The sequence below is a fragment of the Athalia rosae genome, chromosome 2 (assembly GCF_917208135.1).
Source record: "Athalia rosae chromosome 2, iyAthRosa1.1, whole genome shotgun sequence".
NCBI lineage: Eukaryota > Metazoa > Arthropoda > Insecta > Hymenoptera > Athaliidae > Athalia > Athalia rosae.
Window position 1 is genome coordinate 8,144,904 of NC_064027.1, and position 23,442 is coordinate 8,168,345.

Genomic DNA, 23,442 nt, shown 5'->3' on the forward strand with positions numbered 1-23,442 from the left:
GCGAGTTCGAAGGAAATCGCACCAACCAAATGTCGTTCTGAAGCAGAAGAACGATGCTTCGGATCCAAGAGATCAGCGAAGCCCAATAAATACCCGAAACTTACGGAATCTCCGGTGCATAAAGCAAAGCCGAGAATCAGGGATAAGTCCGAGATGTGGACGAACTCTGCAGGGTTTATTAGGTCACGTAGACGCCCGTTATCCAAGCAAACGATGCGGTCGATAACTTCGGAGTTATCGAATGCAGTGGCCAAATCGAGGTCGATGAGAGCCGGATCGACGTCGATTGACGACGGAGATGAGTACGACATTTCGGTAACTGTGGAAATAGAGGATAGCTCTCAATCATCCGAAGAGGAGACGGACGCCGTTTCACGCCACACTCACCTACTCCCCTCAATGAAAACCGTTAAACTGGGTACCAGTTCGAAATATTTCCCATGCGATCCTACCTCGTCTACGTCACGCCGTCTGGATTCCGACGATTCCTCATCGTCGAGAAACAAAGTTCTTACGCGCGACGAGTTTACCACCATGAACAGATCCATGATGTCCAGCAGCAACCGCGGCACCATATCCACCAAGTCTTACGACCGTATAAAACAACTGATCAGGGATAAGGTGTGCAAAAAATTTTCCGACACGGAAAGCTGCGAACCAAATTCCTCTAAAACGATAGTTTCCGGTGGAAAATATTATCTGAGTATTCCCAGCTCGAAGATAAACGGGGTTCGTATCAGGCACGAGATATCGGAGTCTTCTTCAGCTTCCGGAAATAGCCTACGGTTTCCGGTTCGCAATTTAAGCAGACAGAACAATTCGATTTCCTCATCGAACGACGAGGAAAGCGTGTCCAGCGCATTATCGGACCGCCACGATAGCGATTCGGAAAATTGTGAAGGATTTTCCAGGGCTGCAACTATCGATAAAGACTCGAGCTACGGTTGCGCCGAAGACAGGCTGGTGAACAGATACCTTCGGGATATCGTAGGCGACTATTCGGACGGAACTCGAGATTCTCCGGGCCGCAGAGACTTCGGATGCCAGATTTTCTATGACCCCGACGATTGCGGGCTCTGTAGTACCGGGAGAAAAGATTTCGAGGATCGATATCAAGAATCCGATTTGAGTAGCGACGAGAACGAAGGAGACGAAGAACGTCCCATGGACGCGGGGATTTCGGGGTTGCAGCAAAAAAATTTTGACAAAAAATTTTTCACGACGCATATCGCGGGGAGAGCAGATGCCCAGAGGAGGGCAGGATTCAACGACTACGAGGAGTTTCGCGATGTCAAAGTAACTCGGCGACCCTCCGGTTGGTCCACGTGCGCCATCAGGTCGTCGAGTCTCAGGGACTTGGCGTCGGGAATTCATCCGAATACGCGTAACTTTTGTTCGGGTAAAATCAGGGAGAGGAGCAGAAATGATACGCTACGACGGAAGGTTTTCAGCCCCCTGAATATAATCGAGAAGTACAAAAAGCGTTTTCAAGATATCGACAGAAGTTTGCGGGCTAAACTTTTGCATTACGTAGATATTTGTAAAAGTGCGAAGAGTAATTTAGAGAAACATATTCGCCTCGATGCTATTTATCCAACTGGTAAGACTTCGGAAGAAGACTACAGGAAATATAAATACACCGGCAATTATTTCGTTGGATGAACATTGCCGATTGGATAATTCTCAGCGGTAGGGTACTTCCGCGGCGTGACGTAATGAGTTAGTAACTCATCAGAGTCGCTGATGAGGCGGGGCGAATATGTCCACGAAGTTTGTGACAAGTACGCAGATATTTGCGTCGAGAATTTAGGATCTATACAACGTTATCATTCGAATGTCATTGTGATGTACATTATATTCCGCGTTTTCTATGTACAATGTCAAAAAGTGTCCGATGTACCAATCTTTTTTTTTTTTTCTCTTCAATATTCGGCATAAAACAAAACCGTAAGGAATCATCGTCTGATTTTATAGTAATAAAAGTTTGAATGGAGAAAAAAATAAATGTAAATAAATGCAACTCTAGTGAAATAAATGATTCAAAATGATTCGTTATCGTTCCTTATTCTCCTGGTCAGCAGGTCGAACAAACCGTTTGGTTATTGAGAGTCTCGCATTTCAATTTGGCGCGAAGCACACCTACCGCCATAATGAAATATTCATGGGTTTTCCAAAAAGGCCATCCAGCACATAACGCGCCACCCCCTTTGTCGAGGATTGGGGATGTAATGGGGCCCAAGGGGTGCGCGATACACGCCGTACAACACCGCATAATAATATTCCAGTGAAACCTCAACGTACTTTTTGATGTCTGCAATTTCACGTCTCCTATCTGACACTTGTGATTCAATCGAGAGCTGGAGAATTGAATAATATTTTCTCGAACTTCGTCATCTTTCTTGGTTATCGTTCCGAATGAGGTTGCATTAATTTTTAATATTAATACACACGATTCCTCATCGTTAAACTTTAACGGGGAAATCGATCTGCCGCATGGATTCCTTAGAACTGAATTAGCGAGAAATCCCAATTATTAATTGGGTAATTATTCGTAATTATTGGTTCACCAGAGTACCCAATGGATAGCCACAAGTCCGACGACGTTGAAATTCGCAGCAATAATTAAGGTCTGATCGCAGTGAAATGTGAGATATTTAGGGCAGAGCGGTGTGGAAGTAACAACGAGCTACGGCAGCAGTAGCAGAATCAGGAGCAGCATCCAGCAACCATCCCTCGACGCAGATCGATGTTTCCCAGCAACCGCGGAGGGTGCCTTTACCCGCTCTGACTGTGTGTTTGTAACAATGGACTTAACTTCTAACTTGTAGCGATGGGAACGAGCGCAGCGAAAATCTTAGGAATGTCCGAAAGCGCCAAGAACGAGAAACGCGACCGTCGTTCCCGGAACAGGTGATCGGAGTTTAATTGTAATAACAGCCAATCATTGCTTTGAATATCGACGGTCGTTCGACAATGCGAGTATTCCGGTAATCAAGTAGTAACGGTATCCGTTGGTCAGACGGCCCCGGGCGCCGGCTAGGCTGCCGCATCGCGTAGGATGGAAGTTTATATTATGTAAGGTTCGATTTCCCAGTGAGATGAACCATCGTGCCGACGATATTGGTCATTTGGCACGTTCCCTCAGAGTCTGTGAAATCGACAATTGGGAGCCAATGAGTTTTCCGAGCTTTGGTGAAAATGAATTTTGGTAAAATATTTGAGCGAAACCGCATTGATCACGGGTTCGAACAGATCCCACATTGTTTGCTCGTAGCCATCGCTGTGGACGTCACTAATGTCAAGGGGATAGTCTTCGTGAAAGTAGAAAGGTCGCTTTAAGATTTAAAGAGCGTGGTTTATAATCGGTCAACTTCACATCAAACGTGATCACAACTCATCAGACCCTGCCGTGCACGGTGCAGTTTTGTGATCGATCGTTCTGAATAGGGAAAAATCGATTTTTTAACCCTTATTCCTGAGAACTGCTTGATGCTCGCAACGAGATAAAGGATTCGCTGATTCGGATATAATGCAGATTTAATCGAAAGAATAATTTTCATCAAGTCTTGTTTTTCGTTAAATCTCAATGAATCGATTTTGATCAATCAATCGTAGCGTGTATTGATCCTTTTTCCTCACATTTCATGCTTCTATCATTTCATTAACATAATTTGATTTCGCCCATCGATCGCATGTGCTGGATGCAAATCGTTGATCGCGAGTCAAGTTTTGCGGTTCATCTTTGCTAACAGCGTATCGTCGACTGATAATCAAATTCAAGATCGTCCGGTTTTGCCCTCGCTCGAATTCTTTATGTACAATATCTGGAATCATTCGATGAAATTTTAATTATTCACTGTTCGCCAAAAGTCTCCCAAGTCGTATCTGGTTATCACGGATAATAAAATTTCGAGATCTATCGGAGCAAAAGATCAATCCGTTCTTTGCAAATAATTATTCTGTTCAAAACGCTTATTGTGAACATGCGAAGGCTACCGAGATCCGAACCCTGCTTTCCAGAAAATATGACCTTTGAAAATGTCTCATCCAGGGATGACATTGAAACGTGCCTCTCAATAATCCTCCGTTATCCTCGATGCATCAGAAAAAAATCTCTCTGCACACGGACATCGTCGAGCGGGATGATCTGCGTTCAATTTTTCATATCTAAAAAATGTTCTTCGCGAAGAACTGATCGAATCGAGCCCAACCGGTCTGTTCCCAGATTTCGTAAGACCGAGTTGAACGTAATGCTTCCGTTCGATTATCATTACTTTATTTTTTATCAGTACCTATCGGTATTATTGCGAATAATACTTACGCCCCGCCTCCCACCTTAAGAAGCAAGGGATAAAGGGGGTTTCCCCGGTGCGATTGGCCAGTGATATCGATGCGTTGCGGCGTCGGGCGAATACGTGAATAGACGATGCGCGGGCGCCCCGTACTCAGCGACGCTCGGCGTCCCCAAAGCTCGCGACCCGTCGTCGACGGTTCTTCGTCGCGTACCCCGCGGTTTCGAACCCACTACCGCCCGTTACCATTTATCTGGACATAGTTATTGGTGAGTTTTTTTTTTTTTTGGTTTTTCGTTTCCACTTTTATTTGCTCGTATAATTTTGTTCTTTATCAACCGGTAGCAATTTGCAACCGGTTTTAATCGAGTGGGTGAAAAGCTTCGATATTTTTGTGTATATATTCTTGTGGCATGCGGCTAAAATACACCGTACTACATTCGATGGATTCTATATTTTGACCTGAATAGTGGTGCAATTTTTTTGAAAAAATTGTGTGTTCGATACCCGATGATCATTCGTAACGAAAGACGAGCGTGATTTCTTCGAATGGTGCATTCCTGATTTTCCTCCGAGTTATTTTGATACTGTTTTTGGAATAAGCGGCCGAAAGGCCCTTGTTAATGATGTTCTTTTTCTCTTGCAACACTCCGGAAATCGGTTCGAACGTCCGATCGATACGATAGATAAGATTCTATTGAAAAATTGATGTTACTGAAGAATGTGCAATTTAAGTTACACGGAAGAATGTTATGCTACTTATTTATTGGAATACTTTTGAATACCAAAATCTGAATGAACGAGGAATTTAAACGTCATCAGGTACAGGGTCGAGCAATTAAGTTTGTGCGAGTTGTTCCCGATCTGTATACATCATTTATAAGATTTTACCGTGTATCGAAAATTGTGATATTGTGGACTGATATGATCGGGCAGTGACATGTCCAAATCAGTGTAAATTCAATTATCAATATCAGCAAGTTGATATTCCGCTCGAACTCTTGAACCCCGAGGTAGACCCAGTTCGAAAGCTGTAATCCGTCGTAAATGAAAAATGGAACGCCTAAAAGAACGTTGAATTTTTGGCGATCCAAATTTCTTTCACCGCATCCATGACCGCTGTGTAAAAGTACATTTTGAATTGTACGTGGTATTCATTTTTACCTTCCGGGGAAACGACTCCGCCATTTTGCAATCAAAGGCATAAACGGTTGGCGAAGACCTCTCTCAAGATATTCGATCGCACAGATTTTTTCTCTTCAGCTAAAGAATATTTTCGCACAGCTTACCCCGGTGTAAGCTCATCGTCCAAGACTTCCGGCGTCATAATTAAAACGCGATCAAATTGGCGCAAAGATGATTTCGTTACAGTCGCGGTTTGAAGGAAGAAAAAAAAAACCTGAATGGGAATTGTAAAACGAGGTGGCAAGGGCGGTAAACGATCTAATCTGTTAATGCACTGGACTTCCGCTCTTCCATTGTTCCGTACGATCCATTAGCTGAGTTCTCCCTCGGCGACATCAGATCGTCGGTTCCAATCGACGTCCCCCTAACTCATCGCCACGCACGTGCCAGGCATTTTATGCCATTTCGTTGACACGTGCGGTCTTTGATGATAGCCGAACGTCACGACAGCATTTTAGAGAAACCTGAATCACCCTTCTCGCGTAAGATCGAAAAAGCAGGAAAACAAAATAATTGCGGTAACCTGCCCAAGCTTCGAGAATTCCCATTTGAATCTGAGCGTACACGGCGTTCCAACCGCGCTTTTTTTATCCCCGCGCTCGATCCTCCCGTAGTATATTCTCGCAGTTTTCTACCCTTCGGAGATCTTCCCTAGAGAGTTCGCGGATTAGGGTTGGAGAGCCACCACTCCAAATAAACACCCTCATCCCTCCTCATCCGCGTCTCGTTCTGCCCCTCGGCGTTGTCGTATATCCCTTCTAGAAGCGAATCTCCTCTGTTATCTATACGGTGGTTCGCACGATTTCATGTTGGTTCAGGTTCGCCCACGACCTTGCATCACCTCGATGAAATATATAATCGAAATTTGAACAAACGAACGTTCAAACCCTCCCACTGTCCCATGAGCAAACAAGGGACGACACTCCTGTAGAAAAATTTTACATCTGATCCGAATCAATCCGAACAATATGTTTTCCATCACATACTCGGTAACAGGACACTACCGTGTAATAACGAAGAATGATATGCTCATTTTAACTACACGAGAAACTTAAAAAAAATGGACGTTCATAACCCTACAAAATAGCGTTCTCTTTATACTGGGGTGTTTTTTTGTTTCGAAAGTTATCAGAGAATCTTTTTGAAATTTTCTTCCGAACTTCAAGTATTTTCTAGTATCAGGTTTCCAGTCCATTCGTTCTCGGTATTTCAAATACTGCGGTTCAACGGATTCACGCTTTTTCTTGGACACCCTTTATGTGCGCACCATTCAGTTTCGTATAGCCCGGAGATATTGGAAAATGCAGGAATCGTACTTTTCCTCGTCTTTGAGACACGCATTGGTAGCTACCTCACATATCCTCCGACATAGTATACCGAAGGATTCGACAGTGCTTAGGATATTTCTCCAATAGAATATAAGATTATCTGCGAATCCATTTTCGAACTGCGAATGCGAGACCGATGATAAATGAAAAGTACGTAACGATCCCAGCAACGAACCCTGTTCTTGATTAATCATTGGCGTGGAATATCCACCGTTAAAAAAAACAAAAAAGAAGGATTTCGTTGATTTCTCTTTATCTTGTGACTTCCAGGGGCTGCGAGACAATAAAAAAACTACAACGACAATAAGGCAACCCCAATAATTGAAAAATGTCCGGATTCGCATCTGCGGGTTTTGGGGCCTTCGACTCCTTGAAGTCGAAAGCGTCACAGAAATTTTCTGGGTAAGTTAATTTCTCCAACTCAATAACAGATCTGTAAACGTGACACTCTCAACATACCTACGGTGTTACCACCTACCCCGAAGAAACCGTCACTCGATTTATCGTCGACTCCCCCCATTTCTAGATTACGACGAAGCAATACCGGCTATGAGGAGTTCGAAATGCCCCCGAATAGTGGTAGTAAAAGCAACCAGGGGTTCGAGGACGAACGCGGTTACAATCTCAACGCGTCGTTTGATTCTTTACCAGAACCAGAACGCCCCCCGCTTCGGCACATCGACACTTACTGCATGCCGGAATGCCCCTGCCTCTCCAAGAGGTACACCATAGCGGTGTTGGCCTGCATAGGTAATTAACTCGTCGTCCGCAACAGCCGATACCTGTAATATTTGATGAATCGTAATTCTGATGTTCCGTTTTCCCATCGATGAGTCACGAATTCATCAATCGAGGGAAAACGTCGACGTTACGTATATACAATACTAATCTCTCAAAAGTCTCCCTCATCCGTTTCACGCTCCCCTCATTTTGCTTGTTCGAACATAAGTACATCTCGCCATTTTCTTCACACTAACAAAACAGAATCGTTCACCCGTCTCTCATCTTTTGGTAATCCAATCGTGGATGAAATTCGATTTATTTCTTCGAACCGAAGGTACAAAAATGACGTCTCCGGGGTGCGTTTCCCCAGTTTTATCCAATTCATGTAACTTAATTGTCCGGAGCACAGGTACTATTTTCAGATAATTCACCGCCGTCTCGTTTCCAAATGAAGTAAACTGTTCACGATGGTTTACCAGGTTTCATAATCTCATTTGGCATGAGGTGTAACATGGGGATGGCCAAATTGACCATGAATAATTCCTCCGCCTCTGGTAGCGTGACATTCAATTGGACGATCGGAACCGAAAGCGCGTTGGATTCGTCTTTCTTCTGGGGTTACCTGGTCACACAGGTACCGGGAGGATTTCTCGCCTCCTTTTATCCCGCCAACAGAATATTCGGACTGGCGATCGCTACCTCCTCCTTTTTAAATCTACTCGTTCCCGGGGCGCTCAAGGTCGATCCTATCATGGACATGTGCGTCCAGATATGCAAGGGCTTGGCGGAGGTTTGTAACGACCGATAAAGTCGGTCACCGGATCCCGCGACATCGATGCTCAAGCGTGTCATTTTTGTCCCAGGGTGTTACGTATCCAGCCTGTCACGGTATTTGGAAATACTGGGCTCCACCCTTGGAAAGATCTCGCTTGGCCACTCTAGCCTTTTGTGGATCTTACGCCGCCGTTGTCATAGGAATGCCTTTGTCCGGATACTTGACGCAATGGTTCGGTTGGACCGCTTCCTTCTACTTCTATGGTAAGATAATCGCCACGACGCCAACGAGGATCTTCGATAACGTCGTATTCGCTCGATTTCAGGTGTCTGCGGTCTCATATGGTACTGTTTCTGGCTCTGGCTCAGTTTCGAGAAACCATCCAAGCATCCTTGCATCTCAGCCAGAGAATTGCGCTACATCGAAGATTCACTGGGTCAAGGTCAGGCCGAAATACCGATGCCTACGTTCTCGACTACCCCGTGGAAGAAGTTCTTCACATCCATGCCCGTCTATGCGATCATCGTAGCGAACTTTTGCAGATCTTGGAACTTCTATCTACTCGTATTGTTTCAGGCTCGATTCATGCACGAATCCTTCGACATGCCACTCGTTGAGGTGATTTCGACTCTCGATTCTACTCGCCTCAATTTTTACCCCGATATCCAACGGCGGCATTTTTCTAACCGTCGTATGAAATTTTTAATTCTCAGACCGGAGTGGTTGGTTCCCTCCCCCATTTGTTGATGACGACGATCGTTCCCTGCGGAGGTCTGTTGGCCGACCATTTGAGAAAACGTGGAATATTATCGACGACCAATGTTCGAAAAGTTTTCAACTGCGGTGGTTTCGGTATGGAGGCTATATTTTTTTTGGTAGTTGCAAACGCAACGACTAACAGAAATGGCACCGCGGCTACCATCGCTCTGACGATCGGCGTGGCTTGCAGCGGTTTCGCTATATCCGGTTTCAACGTCAACCACCTCGACATCGCGCCACGATACGCGAGTATCTTGATGGGAATGTCGAACGGCATTGGTACGATCGCTGGTCTCCTAGTGCCGTTTTTCGTCGACAACATCACGAAGAACAAGGTGAGGCTCCGTCCTTACATTTTTATCCCAACGAACATTCTCACCGATGGTTCAACATTTTTTCAACATTTTTTTTCTCCAGGACGCGCACAGTTGGAGAAACGTTTTCATAATCGCCGCTTGCGTTCATTTCGTCGGCGTGACTTTTTACGCGATATTTTGTTCCGGCGAACTACAACCGTGGGCAGATCCGACCATAGAAGAACAAAACAGCTGGAATCCTCTCGACGATTTGGGCAAAAGCAAACCTCCCCTACCACCTCCACCGAAGCCGGTCCAGCCTGAATTCGTGGTAAGTTTACCTCCGCGTAACGACGTCGAAATTTGACAATGACTTTGGAAATGGTTGATCCGAAACGTTACCCTATACTCCGACTGCCGTAGAAACAACCTTCCCTGACGAGCGGAGGAGATTGGAACAATTACGAGCAACCCGCACCGGAGAACCACCTTTATTCGCAAGTCGACAAGCGAATCCACGACGGCAACCAGGTGGCGAGTTACGGGTCGACGGAGACGAACGTCAATAATCCGTTTCACTCGTCGAATCCGTTCGCCAGTGACGTAAGCGCGTCTCTGGTTCAGCCACCTGCCATGGACGATTACACGCACGATGTGATGGAGAAACAACAACAACAGTGGAACTAATACGAAGCAGTCGAGGGGGTGAGTAAAACTCGGGTTACGAGGCGAGATGTCTTCTGAATTTCGGGTAGGGAAGATCGAAATGCAAAATCGAGATCGGTGATCAATAATTCCACTACTTTTAACGGGTCTAACTTATCCATCGTTCGAAGTGAATGAGTCACGAGCGGACAGAATTTTTAGCTACGGAGCACTTCGATTGCGGTATTTTGCGGTGGTTAATTTTCTCCATAATTTTGCGGCTTGGGCCTGACAAAGGAGTGAAATTTGAGGGAAATGTGTGCTGAGATTATTGAGGAACTCGAATCTCGGTCGTTGTAATTCGTTCTCCGCATTCGGGGGGAAAGTTATTTTGGGGTCAAAATTAGATATCATTAAATACGAGGCATTATATCACACGGAGAACAGCAGTAGCGGTAAAAATATAGCAATAAATGATGTTTGAGCGTGACGAAATTTATACGTCAGAGAAGAAACGCCGTAGTCGTCATCGTTGGAAGAACAGTACAAATCGACCTGGGGATAAAAGTACGATATCAGTACGTATTAAACAAAAAATGATTATAGACAAAGACCAGAGAATGAAAAACTAAATAATACCTCGACGAATCCGTGGAACAGAGGAGGAGGAACATTGAAAGATCAAAAACCCAAGCCTACGAACAAATGAAAGTATCATGAGGAAATTAGTGAAAGTATTTAGGAAAATTGTATGTAATAAACGGCGAAAGTATAGGGACGACGTAAGTTGAAATGAATTTAATTTTGGATAAATTATAAGATAAATGAAACGAAACGTAGGTACGGATATTATTACGTGTTAGGTATATGAATTATGAAACAAAAGATAAGAATTCGGTGAACGGTAGGAAACGGTGAATAAAGTATATGATACATATTAGATATATATATATATATACATACACGAATGAAAGTAAATGAGAAAGTATTCGAAAATAATTGCAAATATCATAAATCGTAACTATAAAACATAATAACTAATGTATTCCGACGTAAAGTTTATGAATATAATATAGTATGGTACTATGTGAATGCAAAATTCAGCAAACCAATCGCAATATACATGAATCATGCAAAAGAAGTTACACGGGTCTCACGCGATGGAAGATTTTTAAGATACTCGAATAAAATCTCGTTGCTCGAGACCGACGAAAGAATCTAGTCAATTTTCCGCGAGATGTTTCTGATTAATAATAACAATGATACGATATTATAAATGAAGAAAGTATATAAATATAAATATATTATATATACACACACAGATATATATATATAAATATATATACGCCAACCGACCGCGTTGAGCGAGCTGCAGTATTAAATACAATTTAATAATATATTATACATATAGCAATTGATTCGTTGCTTATCTGTTCAGAAGCTTATAACGGACAATATCTAAATGTGTTGTTATGCATTTAACTTGATACATAAGATGGAATAAGTGAGAAGATTGCTGTAGGAAAAAATTCGACTTGAATATAATCGCGACAATAAGTGTAACTCGCAAAAGTGTTTGGCAATTGCGATAACTTGGTGAATTTGAATAACAAAATGAAATCACATCACGTCACGCACACCCAATTAGTACTGTATATTTTCATTCAAAATTTGATTCTAAAACTACGAAAATTTCACCGTAAAGGAAATGATAAAAAAAAGCTGACTCACATATTTCTTGCAATCAACAATAATAATTTGTATATATATTGAAAGAAAAAGAGAGAAGAAAATCAGATCATTATTATATGATATACATATAATGACATATTATAGTAGTTTATTGAATTTTGTGATTTAATTTTATTACATAATTGTTGTGGAATTGACAATACACTATATATATACCGTAATAATTATTACATAAATAATATTATACATTATTATACATATACACAGATTTGAAAACGAGCAAAAACAAAAACCAAAGGATAAGAAAAAAAAGTAGTGACTGGCCTAAAATAATTTCTGGCTTGGTAAATCCAAAGAATAATTGAGTAAAAAAAAAAAAGAAATAATAAGAACATAAAAATAAATAAATAAATATTTGAATGAAACTCGAAAATTATACATATACATATATATTATATATATTATACATTAATTATACCTTACTTATGTATAGGATAAGTTCAATGCTGTTCGAACAATAACGATTCGTGTACTTATATTATATTATACATATAATATACGTATGAATTCAATAATAATTTACGACAATAAATAATGCAAGGTGTACTAGAGATCGAAATTATTAGGGAATGTATAACAATTCGTGGAAAGGTAATTATATATCTATATAGAGAATTGGTAAGAAGTTTGTTGAATTTTCACAAATCTATGATTACATAAAAATATATATGAAAAAATGATATTACGTATGTGTATGTACTTGTAAATGTAAATCCGCTGATTGTATAATGTATTATATGCTAAGCTCTTCTAGTACACCTTGTAGTGTTCAATTATTAGCTTGTTAGCCGTAAGTTGTTCGTAATAAAGCGTCTGCTGTTATGATGTATCGAAATACATCAAGTAGGATTTTTAATATTATAATAATTTACATTGCGTTGCATTCATCGAAAACTGCGGGCTCGGGATACAAATTTGAAAAAAGTTTCGCTAAAATATTCAGCAATTTTACTGTAACTTATTACAACTTGTCTCGTATATCTATACTATACGTTCGAGTTACACCGACTGACATAAGCCCTTCGGCGCTGAGAAGCAATACCTTTTGAAGGTGTCACACAGTTTACGAAAAATTACCGAAAATTAAGTACAAGAAGAAACAAATTAATCGACACAAAAAAAAAATGATGAAATTAATAACGATATTAGTATATTTATACACAGCGAAGGCGTATACATAATAAATTACATAATACACTATGTACGACAATATGAAAAGACAATAGTCGAAACAGCTGCCTGATTAAATGTAGTTGAGCACAAAAAAAAAAAACAGCACATTGAATTTTTGATACGTATATACTCTGTGCCATGTCTGCGTCGTTTTTATAGACGTGAATTTTCGATTTTCATAATTCGTACAACTTTACGTTAATCGTTGGATTTTATTTACAAAAAAAATTTCGATTAGCTTCTCATAATTTTCGTGATTTTTTTTTTTTTTTTGTTTTATTGAGTGTTTTATTACGTCAAACGCGAATTGTTTCTATTTGTTTGAAAATAGTTCCAGTGAATTAATTGTTCACCAGATGAAATATACATTAGGGTCGCAGACATTGGCAGAGAATAGATATAAGGAGACTCCTCATCCGATATTTTTTCTACGAATCTGAGGGTTTATGATACGGTCATAATTGAGAGACTAATAACGGATTGAATATCCAAATGAAAGTATAAAAGTATATAGATATATACAAATATATGATGTGAGCTAAATTGAATGAGAAAAAAAAACGAAATATAATTATGTTCTTACGAATCTATACGTAAACGCTAATTAATTTAAATTAAATTAAGTGTTGCTGTTATACTAGTTGAATTGAGAAATCAAAGAACAAGGAAATGAAGAAATGAACGAAAATCATTCTTCATCCGGTTGTGTGTGTTGATCGGTTGTTTTCCGTTTGTTTAAATAATAGTAAAATGAGATTAGACTATATTACCCAGGTACAGTTGAAGTATAATAACCGGAACGCGCATTTAGAATCTCGCGAATTCTCAAGCTTGGCTGATAAATTTTTTATTAGAAAACTATGATAACCTTTTTATAGAACTGTGTTACTCACTGCGATTCCTGTAATGAAAAAACTGGTGATACTAATACTGTCTAGAGTTTTAGATGTTGTAATACTAGTTAACAAATACACCCCATTTCCGTAGACATACATTTCTCATCATGGGTAGTACTTCATTAATTTCTGCCACTTTGGCGCACAAGACTAACACGACCATGAAAGTATCTATATATTACAGTTATCCCTTCGAGTCTAGGAGAAGGAATGACAATAAATTTACAAACGATTGAAAGTAAAAAGAAAAAATAAACTCCCTTAATATGCGAATAATATATATACACATATATAATTATGTTTGGAAATCATTTTCAACAAATATGAAATTTTATTATGTTGAATATAATAATTACTTTGAAAATTATTACTTTGCTGCAGATATTATTATAATTACGATCAAATTATATCATTATTGTATCTATACGTACGCACGTAGGTATCCATGTACCTATACATACATATAATATGGTTATATTTGTATATTTTTGAGTGTATAATAATGACCATTGATTCGTATTCAAGCAAATGCATACATAGAATATTATAATTACGAAAATGTATCAATTATTATATCGACAATAACGAATGAAAATAACTATGATAATAATAATAATATTAATAACAATAACGATAATAATAGTAATAATGATAATGATAACAACAATAATAATGATAATAAAAGCAAAACGAAGTAATATGTTATACTGACAATAAATGAAAGAAAAATGAAAAAAGTGAAGAAAAGATTAAGAACAAAAGGAAATAGTAGAAGTTGCACTAATCGTAAGTACGATGATAAGTAATGCTCAGGCTCATGTTTTAAGAAAGATTAAGTTATACGTACGTACATCCACTATCGATTATCATCACATGATGTTTAAAGATTTTTTACGAAATGGACGTCGAAATCAATATCAATACTATATGTGTACCGTACGCGAATAGCAATACTTTTATCATAATGTTTCAATTCCTCCATCATTCGAAAAAAAAACAACAAAAAAAATTAAAGAAAAAAAACTAATTGATGATTGAAAATGAAAAAAAAAAAAAATAAATGAAAATAAAACTGAGCCTGAATATGTATCGATGTTATATAATATACATAACGTACCTAAATTAAGCTTTTATTATAGCTTCTAATAGGTAGAATGGGTTATATAAATTAATGTACATTATATACGTATATATGGTATATAGTATATACCCATACCTCCAATTATGATATACCTACTCGGTGAATTCGTCATAATATTTCGAATGAATTTTCAACTGCAAGACATCAAAATTTCTATGTCACATTAAATCGTTATTCGTATGTATGAACTTATTTGTTGAATAAATTAACGTTATACGTATATAACAGCATTACAATATACACGTAGCCGAACTACATTATAATTCCCCGCTGGTCATCAGAGAAAGTGATAGTCGAGGTGATGGTACACAACCACGTACACATGCATCTTATTTATTATCCCGATAACGTAATTATCATTTCGTCCTATCGGCAAACAGGATAATCTATATAGGAACCTTGTCAACTGTCGCACATAAGGATATAAATTACATGGCAAGCACCACATCGGTGAAATATCGGTATTACCAATTTATTTTGTATTTTTGTTCGCGCTGTAGCGAGAAAAGAAATCTTTTCCCCTCCTATTTCGTTAAATTATATGAAATTTCGCTTACGTGGCAATTTGTTGATAACGGAGCGTGTCATGGCTGCACCGTTAAAAATATATTTCTGGATAGCATCGAAAATTTGTCCCAAGTGAGCCGCCTGTCGTGTGTGGTTCGAAATCGAAATTTCAAGATCAGTTTCATGTTCCGATTTGAAGGCTAGTTGCACCTGGGAACTAGTAAAATTCGAACGAATCCGTGACCCGGTTAATCCGGTGTCACGTCACATTCGATATCATAGAAATATGTAGTTGATACACATAATTCGAGTATCAGGGTGACGATGGAACGGCAGCGCGGGCCCGTTCCGAAAGGTGAATGTGAGAAGAGAAACTTATACAGCAATTTAAATTTGATGTTAATTAGGGGATGCTATCTGGTTTGTTGATATTATTATTATATCGATTATCATGTAAAATATGTATATGTATATTGTAACTTGGGTGTATATTGTAATAATACATGAATTACTGACGACTATTGACAATAAAGTGTAAGCCAATCTTTTAAGAAAAGATATATTAGAAAAAAAAAAAAAAAAACATATACCGAGCATCTCCTTATTCTTATCCACTTACAAACAAGAATATACGTAGGTACACCATACCCGTGTAAATGTGAAATTTGGAGATGTGACACCGCAGAGCACCCGATTCAGCTAAATTTTCGAAAGCGGTGCGAGAGAATTTCCTACAAGCCGTACGATCGAGTCGGGAAGGTTTTCTACGGATATGCAATTTTCAGTCCCTTGGCGGATATGCAAAATGATATTTTAATGCTACAGAGTAACACAGATGTGCATGATCCATACGGAGTATGTATAATCCACGAGACTGAATCAACGATGCAAGTTATATGTAATTAATGCTGAAAATCTAGGACAGGGACAAAACAGCGGAGCGACGTATTATAGGGCAGAAGATACCGCGATACACCGACACGCGTGAGCAATGTATATTAATTTATTACAATCAACGCAGGATCATCACGTTTCACGTCGCGTTCTTCTGTGCCATTAAAAAAAAAATAAAAGGAGTCGTATTCGCAGTACTTCGGTCGCAGCAATTAACAATTACAATCTCTCAGTTCGTTCCGAGTGCATTGCGTAATTCAATGAAAATAGGAGAAAAAAAAAAATAAAAAAAAAAACATTTGACACGTCCAATGGCGTAACGAATTCGTTCAATTTCTGGGTCAATGATACGTTATGGATCAGTTAGAAATTAATCGTATTGCGGTCCTGCAGTAGAACTGATCCAGTTGCCGCATGACCGAATCACGGTATATTTGAATTGAAAAGACCAAGATCTACGGTCCGTTTATACAAAAATATTTCGTTGCTATTGGCATGAAAAAAAAGGTATCCAAACTCCGGCGCGGAATCGTAGCCTGCGGGTGGATCGAAGGGGCGATGAAAAAATCCAAAAGCTACGAAGCGATCGAAGTTCTTCGATTCGGGGAATGGCCTTCACGGCGTGTTGCATTCACGCGCGCACGAATCACGAGTATTACAGGTGGATATGGTTATATATTCATGTAATGCGTAACGCGTAACGTTTAGCGCGTAAGACGGGTGAGGTTCGCTAAATGTAGGTATACGTATATACGAGCGTTACATGTCGCGGTGTATTTTATAACGTTACGTGGGTCAGGAATCGTTGCGTTCAGCTCGAGGTATGATTATACGGTGGCGGGCGTTCCTATTTCATACTTGAAACATGCGAAGGGACACGATAAAAGTATAATAGGAACTAAGGGAACGCGCGAGCGGGAGGTACGCACGATTCATCCCCCCGTGTCTCCGGGGCGTAATTTGGTTCACATCAGGGATACACGCGGGGACACCGCTACCGTCAATTATTATCCTATTCGTTTCTATTCGCGTATAATGCGTGGATGCACGGAGTCGAGCTGCAGCACGAACTGTGCGTCGAGACGGACTTGGTGGAGTTGGTTGGTCGGTAGGTCGGTTGGTAGGTAGGTAGGTACTTTCTAAATTCCCTCAGATTCCGATGACTTTACATTTCGTAGCCAGACGCTCGACGATTCACTTTTGCTGATTTTTCATCTGCAGTTGTTAGATGTTAATTTACGGACGTACGCGGAGCCGGAGATGGCGGTCAGTGTCGTGAGAGTGCTTCTTTTTGCGGTGTTCGTTTTACTCGTATTTTCCGGTAAGCATGATCAATTAAAAAATCATTTATCTTGCGAGAAAGATTATTTTAGCTTTTTTAAGAAAAAATTAATCCTCGTCAAAGGAAAGTGTTCGCCTGAACTCTCGATCGATGGATCGTTGATTGATTGAAAAACAATGTCATCCTTTGCTGTAAATCGGTACAGTGTGTATATTTTCTTTTTTTTTTTGTAATGTCAATTCGCGTTTCATCTTGGCTGAATCAATTAACGAACAATAGTCGGTGTCACCTACGCGTCGTGTTAATTGCCGGCTTTTCAATTGGATGACACGGTAAATGTCCCAGTGAGAGTGAAACATGTCTTTACCTCACGTCCGATGAGATGTAAATCCATCCGACGCCACGGTGATAAACTAGATCGTAAAGTGACGTGTCGCTGGAATATAATTATTTCAGCTACGAATCCGCTTCCTGAAAGACACACGTCGCTGAACTTTTTAATGTGATGTTATTTAGCTCGCTAAGAAACTCATTTTCAGATAACAGCGCGTGTTACAAATGGTAATAAGTATGCAGGACACGTAGGTCCCACGTAACCGTAGAGACTGATAGAGGAATTGCGTGTTCGAAAGTTCCTTTTTTATTCTTACCAAACGAATAATGAGTGCGAGTTATTGTCACACGCGGGTGCGGGCGATGGACGTACACGGGAATTTCTTCATTTCATTCCGGAAGATTAACATTCTTTTTTGTTAACGTCGCAACAGGAGAGGTGAGGGCCCAATCCAAGAGTATCGAGGATCTTTTCAACAACACGTCCTGCCTCAAGGGGCCGATCGTCTGCCCGAATCCGAGGATCGAATTTTATCTGTACACGAGGTAAGTTGAAATCGAACGAGCGAAAAATTTTGAACGCCGGACAGGAGACGAGGGAACGAAAAAAATTGCTGGGATTAGCATCGCGATCTACCGCGGGCTTGTTTGCGGATCAAACATTTCAAGATCACGATCATTTCACCTCGAGCTGAAAGTGACCTGAATAAACACAGAAGCGCGCCTTTCTCTCGGGAGTCGTATTACGCCATTCCGAGTCCAAAGATTTCGCGGACGTTCCTTTTTACTTTTGTTATCGCAGATAATTAAGTCCTCTAACGTAGGTGTTTCTGGCAAATAGCGCGTCCAGCTAACGTGTTTTATCAATAGGACGTGCGCCCCGCGAATCGGCTTTCGAGCGACGTTTTTCGCACCTAGTTATTCTTTGAAGCGCCGTACGAAATGTTAAACTATAAAATGGGATGTGTAGTTTGCTGGCGCGATTTCTTGGATGTTGCGAAGTTCCGCGTGGCTCTTTACTTTCGCTGGATACTTCCACGTATTCAGTTTCATTTTCGTAGGTAAAACTCATCGCGGTAGGATCGAAACTCGACGATTACGAGCAATCGTTGTCCATTTCTGTTCACAGAGAAACTCAAGCGGATCCGTTTCTCATAGATGTTCTGGACCCTCGTTCCCTGGACAGGTCAAAGTTCAACAAACTACATCCCACGAAGATAATAATCCACGGATTCGGAGGCGGTAGAAATTTGGCGCCAAGTACCGACCTTCGAAACGGTAAGTTCTCCTCCGAACACGTAATGTTCATCGGATTCGGCTCGTCCGTGGACTTGAAACGTCGGCGGCAAAGTTGTTCAAGTTCCTAGGATCCGTAAAAACACGTTTAGAAACCGAAGCCACCGGAAGGCCGAAAGTTCAATGTTTCGAGCGAAAGGAATATCACGCAACGTCGAGAGTTCCCCAAATTCACTTTTTCATTCTGTGCTAGTGAAAGGATTCCACTTACTCCGACTCGCGACTCTTCTGCATTTGCATATATACTTGTTACGAATACAAGCGCTCTTCTTCGCTGTTGAAAAAAAAACAAATAAAACAAAAACGAGACGAAACTCAACAGATTCAGGATGATTGCGGATTCTCACATATATACGTATGTTGATATAACGAATGTGCGAATCCATTGAGGTTCGCGCAATCCTGATTCGAACATAATTTATTGTCGTCGTCAATTGGCAATGAAACGGCTCTCGCTTTCTTTCGCAGCATATTTCAAGCGGGGTAACTACAACATAATAATCGTCGACTATGGGTCCCTCGTACGTGAACCGTGTCTCTCGCAGGTGCGTTGGGGGCCGAGTTTCTGCTCCCAGTGCATCGCTCAGCTTGTGCGCTACCTGAAAAATCATCCTCGCGGCACTCCCGTACAGTCGATACACGTCCTGGGCTACAGCGTTGGCGCACACATTGCCGGACTAATGGCCAACTATCTACCGGGCGATAAACTCGGCCGGATCACAGGTAATTTGACGAATGCGGGGAAACTCAAAACTCATACCTCCCGTCGCCGCAGCCGATCGTAATCAATCTCAATTATATCCAATCATTCCATTTGATTTCAAGTTCCTTCGCAACGCATGGATGATTCGGGGTAAACAGATTGTTGCGTACATACATTGTGTATATCCCTGTAGAATGAGATGTCGGCAGGCGGCCGGATGAAGAATTGCGAAATTATATTATTCTATCATAAGTGACTAGGAAAGATGAATGAATTCCAGCATAATTTGGCTGCCAGAACGCGTCACGCGGGTTACTTTGCGGGTCTTACTGCTAAGGGTTATACTCGCTTACAATTAGACCCGTGTACACGCGTCGTGACGCAACAACTCCCGCTGTGGCAATGTGTGAGATTGCTTGTAAATTACATTACGAATAGAGAACCTGCCGCGGAGAAAACCTTTTATTTTCCCCACGAACGGAGTCAATCAAAATTCAAGGACTAAGTTCGATATTAATTATCATTGCGTCGTTTTGAAAGTAATTCTCAGAGAATTGTTACTTCCTTTTTTTTCCCGCTCTATAAGCATACTTCGATAGCTGTGTAATTCTTAATTCGGGTATTTTGGATTAATAAAAATTCGCTTGATATTCGACCACAAACAATCAGGACTCGATCCGACGATCATATTCTACATGGGCGGTGGTAACAGATCGTTGGATTTGGACGACACCGATGCTCACTTCGTCGACGTGATCCACACCGGGGCTGGAATTCTTGGTCAATGGGGCCCAAACGGTCACGCAGATTTTTACGTCAACGGTGGTTCGAGCCAACCCGGATGTCTCGGTTCTTCGATACTTCGTGAGTTCGGTGTTCGATCGTTGAACAATCTTCGTATAGCTATTGCGATCGATGGGCGTATGTAATGAGGGCCAATTTTACATGATTTCAATTTTAGAAACTCTGTCCTGCGATCACACAAAGGTAACGCCATATTACATCGAGTCTATAACGACAGAAGTTGGTTTCTGGGCGGCACCGTGTGCAAATTTGTTTTCTTATTTGATCGGGTGGTGCAGCCCAGCGGAAAACGAGTACGTACTGATGGGCGAAGACACGCCACCTACGTGAGTATTATAATCGCTAAAAATTACGATAGGGTATACTCGTCGTTGACGGAGGAATCGTTGCGTAATAGAGAAACTAGACCACATTTTCTACCGCATCTACGTAATCTACAATCAGTTGTATATTTCCTATATTTATTTGTTTTTCAGCGCACGAGGCATCTTTTATCTTTCAACAAACGGCCACAAGCCGTACGCCAGAGGACTGCCAGGAAAAATTCGTCGGGCAAAAACCCAGAAGCGATCATCCTACCGCCAGTATTAGGTCTGCTGAAGCAGTTGATTAATTTACTATTAGAATAGAACTTGTTGTAATGTATATTGTATAATATTAATCAAAGTCACGCGATTAGTCTACAAATGTTATATGTTTTTATCAATCGCGTATGCTCTAAAATTATGTGTTCAGTTTGTCACTATTATTTAATAAATATTTTTTGTTACACGATCATGCTTCGACGTCCCTTCCCCACCTGATCTCAGGATTCCTCGTCCACCTTGACCCCCGTGTATTCTCATCGCTTTCCCTCGGCGTCCTACAGCTCGCCCTAATACCGCGGTGAAAGGTAAGTTAATAGGGTATCCATTTTCTTTTTTTTGCCGCTCATGATTGTAACGTTTTGTAATTTAGATGAGAGTAGGAATGGAAAAAAAAAACTATATCATTAGATATCTGAAATATTGTGAATATAATGTGAAAGAAGAAGAGAAAAAAAACTACGAATCGAATCGACGAAACAATTTTCTTAATCAATCAAGACTTTTTTTTCTCTGTTCGTGGGCGTTTCATTCGTACAATTATTCGACTCGATGGAAAATATACCGTAGGTGTGCGCCTTACGTGGGATAAAATTTTGCCGATGATGTGATGTCGGTGAGTGAATTCGTATCATGTTTTTATGTTAACAACAATATTTATTACATAATAATTACGATATAATAATAACTTCTATGGATTTACAATACATTATCGCAATAATCGTTAATATATATAATATATATATTTATAATGGAGTGATTACATGTTGGTACATCCTCATTTTCGCAAGCTGGAAACTTTTTAGGGAATGACTTAAGTAAATTACATGATTCTTCTTTATTGTTATTAATTTTTTTTCTTTGTTTTCTCTTTTTTTCTCTCTATCTCTCATGTTACATAGTTATCCTCATATGTATATAATTCACAGTGCTCAGAGTCCACAATTGCCTCATTACCTATATAATATTAGGTATAGGTATACATCCCGTTGGAAATTTTTTAAGCATTGTTCATCAGGCATTCGAAAATATCATCTCAGAGATTTTTCGTTTGCATTAGTTTTATTCATCGCGTTTATTATTTTTTTTTTTTTTCAAATCATTCAACTAGGAACAAGTGTAATTTTTTATTTTTTTAATTTTTTTTTGTTTTCCATTTCCTTTTTTTTGTTGTAATTTACAAGAAAGAACGAAGTTTGGATAGACACTATGGTTATTTAAACTTCATTACGTTATACTCGGAAACTGCAGCAGGTTTAAAATCACTGAGATTTTTTATGATTACAATTCTCGATTTATGAATTGCTGGAGAGCGAATATTCGGGGACATATACATCTACCATCAATTCGAGTAACGAAAGTTGCATCGATGAGATTTCGATGATTGGCTGAAAAATTCGCTCCGTAATTGTAAAACCTGCGATTGTAAATCGGCCTCATTTTACGGTAGGTACGTGACACATGGGGCAATTAATTGTTCGTGTATATATTATTAATTTTTTCTTGAATTTGTTTCGTTTTGTTCTTTTTTTTTTTCTCTTTCTTTCATTATTTTGTCTCTCTTTTTTCAAGCACTACTGCAGATATACGTATATATACGTAAGGTTCTGATGAAAGTGGTCGCGATCAACGCGTGCGTCGAAATATTCGAATTTCTCGGTCTCCGAGCTAGTCCGAGTCTCGTTGGAGTCGGCGTAGCCACAGGCGTAGGCGACTTATTGTGATTTACAGCCCTCAAGGTGACACCTCGCAACAAAGCGCCTACGCTGGTGGCTACGCTGACTCCAACGAGACTCGGACTAGCTCGGAAAGCGAGGAATTCGAATATTTCGACGCATGCGTTGATCGTGACCACTTTCATCAGAATCGTACGGTATATATCTATATAATTATTTTCAGGACTAACTGAATATAAGCCTTATATAAACACTTTTATTTACATGTTTTTTGTGTACTAGGTATATGACGATTGTGTCCATCTGCGGGCTAAACGACGAATCGATATCTATAAGTAGTAACATTAATCTAACAATCAGCTATTAGGTGGGGTCATCGATGATGATTTATGACGAGT

The 23,442-nt window shown here is 40.2% G+C and overlaps 2 protein-coding genes across 5 annotated transcripts; both read left to right on the top strand.

Moving 5' to 3' along the window:
• Positions 1–4,434: 4,434 nt before the first annotated feature.
• LOC105686717 (vesicular glutamate transporter 1) lies at positions 4,435–13,209 on the top strand. Of its 2 annotated transcripts, none has more exons than XM_012401803.3 (9): positions 4,435–4,561; positions 7,076–7,207; positions 7,332–7,555; positions 8,008–8,318; positions 8,392–8,566; positions 8,629–8,921; positions 9,017–9,397; positions 9,480–9,689; positions 9,782–13,209. In XM_012401803.3, the coding sequence occupies exons 2-9, from the start codon at positions 7,134–7,136 to the stop codon at positions 10,043–10,045; spliced, it is 1,932 nt and encodes a 643-aa protein (XP_012257226.1). In that variant the 5' UTR covers positions 4,435–4,561; positions 7,076–7,133; the 3' UTR covers positions 10,046–13,209. The 2 variants fall into 2 exon arrangements, with proteins under 2 accessions (XP_012257226.1, XP_048506005.1); XM_048650048.1 differs by lacking the exon at positions 4,435–4,561 and adding an exon at positions 4,657–6,955.
• A 4,177-nt stretch (positions 13,210–17,386) lies between these two features.
• Positions 17,387–21,559, top strand: LOC105686766 (inactive pancreatic lipase-related protein 1). Of its 3 annotated transcripts, none has more exons than XM_020852966.2 (8): positions 17,387–17,494; positions 17,588–17,687; positions 18,416–18,527; positions 19,111–19,259; positions 19,746–20,000; positions 20,650–20,844; positions 20,942–21,110; positions 21,261–21,559. In XM_020852966.2, exons 2-8 carry the CDS (start codon positions 17,627–17,629, stop codon positions 21,373–21,375), a joined length of 1,056 nt encoding a protein of 351 aa, XP_020708625.1. In that variant the 5' UTR covers positions 17,387–17,494; positions 17,588–17,626; the 3' UTR covers positions 21,376–21,559. The 3 variants fall into 3 exon arrangements, with proteins under 3 accessions (XP_020708625.1, XP_020708634.1, XP_048506011.1); XM_020852975.2 differs by having other exon boundaries at positions 17,408–17,490; XM_048650054.1 differs by lacking the exon at positions 17,387–17,494 and having other exon boundaries at positions 17,529–17,687.
• The last annotated feature ends 1,883 nt before the right edge of the window (positions 21,560–23,442 follow it).